The 5,640-nt window shown below is 51.3% G+C and overlaps 1 protein-coding gene across 1 annotated transcript; it reads right to left on the reverse strand.

The window, feature by feature from the left end:
* Positions 1-2,462: 2,462 nt before the first annotated feature.
* On the reverse strand, positions 2,463-5,195 carry FOXQ1 (forkhead box Q1). The gene has a single exon (XM_034429064.3). It carries the CDS (start codon positions 3,997-3,999, stop codon positions 2,848-2,850), a length of 1,152 nt encoding a protein of 383 aa, XP_034284955.2. The 5' UTR covers positions 4,000-5,195; the 3' UTR covers positions 2,463-2,847.
* Between the last annotated feature and the right edge of the window lie 445 nt (positions 5,196-5,640).

Here is a 5,640-nt window from a genome sequence, read left to right on the forward strand (position 1 = left end):
ATTTAAAACTCTCTGCTGTCCCAGGTAGCACAGCCAGTGGTGAAGGATGCTGGGTGGAAGTTGTAATTCAGCAATCCAAAGAGGAATATAGACTTTTCCATGCCTGTAGTAGTACTAAGGGTTGTATTCTTAATAGTACAAGACCAAACTTGGAGAAGGGGAGAGGAAATCTTTTTTTTTTTATTCTCATGATTCAGGTCTCTCTCCCCCCCCTTGATTTTTATAAAAAAATGTTAACTTATAGACAAAACGTACTCATAGAGCAATCTATTTAGAAGGCACTTTCACTGAATATTCCCAAATCAGAGATCACAGGATTGGGAACCTAGTGATTCCAATGGGGTTTGTGCTATCATAGGCATTGTACTTCAGCCCTATGCTAACTGGCTTGGTGAGTTCTATTAAACTATATTGTTCCACTTATTTCCAAGTGAAAGAAATGGAAGAGTAACAGCCAATTTTCTTTAGACAGTGTTCCTGGTTAGTTTCAAGGAGCCTCCTCCCAAATCTTGTATGGATGTCATTTATATACAGGTGCAGAATCATTTTTGCCCTCTTCATTCTGTCTCTTCCCCAGCTTCATTTCTTCAGTCCTGCCTTCTTTGAAAACAGGGTCCCTTGGAATAAACACAGGCAATTCCAAATTCAAGAGTTTTTTTAAAAAATCATCTTTTATTAGAAAATTATCTTGATCAAGATTTTCATGAACCCATGCGGACATACACACAGAGTTTGCGACAGGCAGTTTCTGAAAGTATCCTCCCTTTTCAGGGCAACACATTTGATTGTTCCTACTTGGGCCTTCCCTCTTTTGCTTTGGACCCCATCTGATAACCCCAGTTGGTTATCAGGATATAACCAACAAAGCATCAGTTTCATGGGTAGGAGTGAAGGGAAAGGCCAATGAACTAGGTTTAGCAAACAAGCTCACATCAATGGGGTGGGGAAACATATTTTTTAAAAATATATCTATATTTGCATTCAAATTTTAAAAAATGAGAAAAAGATAGCCTGCATTTGTTTAAACATCAGAATTTTGCAGGTTATAAATAACTTAATCCCTACCATTCGTAGGGAGAGGTATGTGCAACAAGAACCCAACGTTCAGTGTTTTTGAAAACTTGGCATTTTTCCTGTTCAGTCCAAAAGTGATATGCCAACAAAGCATTCTTAAACAAAACCCTGATTCCATTAATTCAGTGTCTAAAGTCATGATTCTTATCCAGTTACTCCTCTGCCTAGAGCTTGCTATAAATCAGCTTGAGATTGCAGTACTAGAGCAGAGTTTACTCCAGAATACATATGATGAAATTCAGTAGACTGACATCCATAAAATCACTCCTTTCCAGCTGTCTGGGCTCCAAGGCAAATATTCTCTCCCCTCCTGCCCCCACATTAGTCACATTTAAAGAGCTAGTGCTTATATTCAAGAGAAAGGAACTTGCTGGTACCTGGGGTTCTTGAACAGGGAAGGGAAAGCTATCCCAGTTAGTTGCATTTGTATTAACGCTATGCAGAACTCTGGAAGTCTAATAGATGGCAGCAAAGACATAGAATGTTCTGCATCTACTTGGCTGCCATCTAGTGGCAACCCTAGGCAGTCTGCACTGGGACTGGCTGCTGTAGATTACATGCCAATCCTCAAAAAGACTGCAACCATGGTTACTCCCCCCCCACCCTTTGTAGGCTGAAGTCTGGCCAGGGCTCATTACACCTGTTGGCACCAAGGTGGCCAACTCAATTCCTTGGCTGTGTGTGTATGTGCCATACTGCTCCCTCCTCTAACACTTGTTTTTCTGCAAGCTAGCACCTCAGTCCAGCATGACAGGAGTTTCATTGCTGGAAAGATACTGCCTGGCATGACCTTTGATGATCTCCCAATGGCCAAAATATCAGGGCTGCTCAAGTTGATTGGCCTTGCTTCCACTGCATAGGCATGTTTCAAAGTGACCTCACTTTTTCAAAGCGGTCTCACTTTCTCCCAGCTGCACTGCCATTAGGCTCTCCTCTCCCCAGGCCACCACTTAAGGAGCTGAAACATGCTTACAGACAATTACTAAGCAATGCATATCCAGGTGCTAATCCTGGTCTAAAGCTGCTCTGGGAGTTTAGGGTAAGATTTCCGTTCCCTGAGGTTTGCTCCAAGCTAAAGGGTGCATAGGACTCAGCTTTGATTCAAGTTACCCAAGACTGGAAACCTGGCACGTTCCAGATATTTAGATTTTAAATCCCATGTGCCCCAGACATGACCCATGGGAATTAAGTCAGGTAGTTTATACCTGACTTAATGCAGTCGAGGCTTTTGCAGTTTCAGTTTTTCACTGGCCAAAATATCTTCACCTTTGATAGCATCCATACCTGTCGTTCAGGATTCAGGATCACCCTTAATAAATGTTAGCATCCTTATTTAGGTTGGCTTCAATGCTATGAACAGCCCAAATTAATTCGATCGGACTTACTTCAGGATCAGTATATGCTTTATTTACAACCACGGAGAAAAGCTTCCCAGCCTCCGATGCACCTCTCCAGATTCCCTTTAAGAAGCAGGGCATCTGCAGCCTGATGGATGCCCCCACCAAACATCAACCAACCAATCATAGGCAGGAAACGGTTTCCTTTCAGCTCTGCTGTCCATCTTAAGAGTCCAACCTTTAAAATATATATGTATCTGAACAGCTTTTTTGGTTTTGGACTGGAGGAGAAAAAACGGCGTTTTTAAGGCACAGTCTTTCTACTGAGTCTGGGTTTTATTTCCTTTAAAAAAAAAAAAAGTGCATCGAGAGACACTTCCCGTCTGTCCCCACGTTACCCCAGCCTTTCACGGGGGTTCTTTAGACCGTTCGATCGTTACACCGATAGCGTCTCTGATGTATGATAAGGCCTGTAGGTGTTGTGATGAGTGGCCGCCACCTGCTGCAATGAGCTGGGCAGCCGGAGGGGGCAGTAGAGCTGAGAAACGCTCAGCGTTTGCAGCTGCGCCGAAGAAAGCCGGGGAGAGGAGAAGGACGACGAGGGTCTCGCGTGGAAGGGCTGGTGCGGATCGCGGGCGCTCAAAGCCTTCCCCTTGGAGGACTCTAGCAGCAGAGGATCGGGGAGGCCGTAATGGTAAACGGCCGAAGCCGCCGCCAGTGGGAAAGCAGGGACGACGCCGTAAGAGACGGACGGATGAGCGAGGAGCCGGGAATAACTCGCGGGGGCGGCCCACGCCACCGGCCTTTCTCCCACCGGCCTCGCGGGGGGCCGCGGCTGCTGTTCGGAAGGCTGGAACGGTCGGCTCAGGATGCTCTCGATGGCGAAGGGGCTGGAGAATTTCACGGCGGCGCCCCCGACGGCTCCCACGCCCGATTCCCCCGTGGGGGTCTTCCGATCGGCACTCGGGGAAGAAGCGGGCGCGGGGGACGGCTGAGCCGAAGGGGAGCCCCCGGGGGCCGAAGTGAGCCCCGGCCGGCTGAGCCGCTTCCTCCTCCTGCGGAAGACGCCGTCGGCGAAAGTGTACTCGGAGTTGGGGTTGAGCATCCAGTAGTTGTCCTTGCCCCACGGCCGAGCCGGGTCTCGCAGCACTTTGACGAAACAGTCGTTGAGCGACAGGTTGTGACGCACCGAGTTGCGCCAGCCCGTATAGGCGCCGCGAAAGAAAGGGAAGCGGCCCATCAGGTACTCATTGATCTCCGCCAGGGTCAAGCGGCCCCCGGCCGAATCCCGGATGGCCATGGCGATCAAAGCGATGTAAGAGTAGGGAGGCTTCGGACGGCGCGTGTAAGGCTTTCCGGACAGCCCCGACGCCGCTTTACACTCGCCTCCCGGGGAAGGCGAAGGCTCGGTGCCCTGCCGGGGAGAAGCCCCGCAACCACTGGCCGGACTGAGAGCCGCGCAATCCCCGTCGGAGCCCAGCTCGCTCTCGGCTATCCGCGGGGAAGCTTCGCCTCCGCCTTCCTGGTCGCTGCCGCTGTGGCCGCTGAGCTTGTCCTCGTATCGGGGAGCAAAGATCTCCAGCTTCATGGTTGCGCCCCCCAGCTCGGTGATCCTCTGCCGGCCAGCCGCCCCCCAATTCCCAGGTTGTGCCTGCCTGCCTCCTTCCTTCGAGGGGAGCCCTCTTGGTGGTTCTGCCGACTTTAGGGCTTCGATTCCCCGGGAGACGAGATCAACAGTTGGGGTGCATGTCTATATACCTGGTCAAAAGTCTCGGAATGGAAGTGAGCGGGCGGGGTGGGGAGAAGAATAGAGGATCAGATCGCCTCCGCTTTGGGATCCCTGGAAAGGTAGGGCGTGGTGGCTCCAAAACGCTGAGCAGGTGGTCTTTCTTTTTCTTCCCTCTGCAAACTCCCCCGAAAGGAATCCGAACTCAGCTCATTCCAGCCAAGGCCAAAGTTTGGAGAAAAGTTGCTGTCCGTGTATATATATATATATATATTTCGGGCGAGAGGGGTGTAAGATTTTTTTTTTTCCAAACCCGTCTCAGGTGCGGTGCTGTTTTCCCATTAGCCAGGTGACGGGTCGCTTTCTTAGAAAGCAAAATCAGCGCGCATGGCTCAACTCCTGGCAGTTCGGGTGAACTTTTATTTCTGGGCGCCGGCTTCTTCTTCCACCGTCGGGGCAGGGTTTCCAGATACGAACCCTTCTTTCCCCCCTATAGAGGCGTCTGACCCAGGGCAGGGATGCTTTGCCGTCCTTCTCTCTCTCCCCCTTCCTGGCTCGGCTGCTTTCAGGCGGTTGAAGTAGAGAGCAACAACAGGTGGCTGAGAAGTTGGAAGCGGCTACAAGTGGTTTCCCTCCGCCAAGCGAGTCTTGAGTTGTTGGGTTGTTGTTGTTGTTTGCACAAATCCTTCCCGATTGGGATGAAAAGCCCACAGCAACGACCGCGCGATAAAATCGGTAGTCCGTTTCTCTCCCCCGATCGCGTAAACACGGAGAAAAAAAATCTCTTTTTCTCAGCCCCACGCGGGCGAGCCGTCTGCTGGCGGGCGCAACACTCGAGCTGCCGCCGCTGTCATTAGTGGTATATATTGTCATTATCTCTCTCCGGGACTTGTCGGGCCAGCCCATTCGAACGCTGGGCCAGAGGGGGGAGGAGGAGCTTCCACCACACCTCCCTCCCTCCCCCCCTCCGAGAGGCTACTGGGTGGGTCGGCCAAGGTGGGCACCGATCGCGCAGCCAGCCAGCCAACTCTGGCTGGCAAGCAATTGGTGCTTCTTCTGCCCAAGCCCCGCCTCCTCCCTGAGGGTTCCGTCCAATGAAACCGCCGCCACGGGTTAGCTCCTCCCACCCCTTCCACTCCTTCCTCTTTTGCGGAGCGGGAGTCTCGTCTCAGGTGCGAAGGGCGAGGTGCCTTTTTACAGGTGGCGGTGCCTGACCTGCCGTCTCCCTGGTCGCCTTCCTCGGGAATAATCGACCTCGGGACTCGGCGCGGCAGGCCTTCCTGTTCCTTGCTGCTGATTAGAATAGAACAGATCAACAAGAGTTGGAAAAGGGACCTTGTAGGTCATCTAGTCCACCCCCCTCCTCCGCCCAAGCAGGAGACCCTGCACCATTTCTGACAGGTGGCAGTCCAGCCTCTTCTTTGAAAGCTTCCAGTGATGAAGCTCCCACAACTTCTGAAGGCAAGCTGTTCCGTTGGTTGATTATTACAGTGAGGGACGCTT

This window comes from Pantherophis guttatus, chromosome 3 (genome assembly GCF_059756535.1).
Source record: "Pantherophis guttatus breed Tessera chromosome 3, ASM5975653v1, whole genome shotgun sequence".
Taxonomy (NCBI): domain Eukaryota; kingdom Metazoa; phylum Chordata; class Lepidosauria; order Squamata; family Colubridae; genus Pantherophis; species Pantherophis guttatus.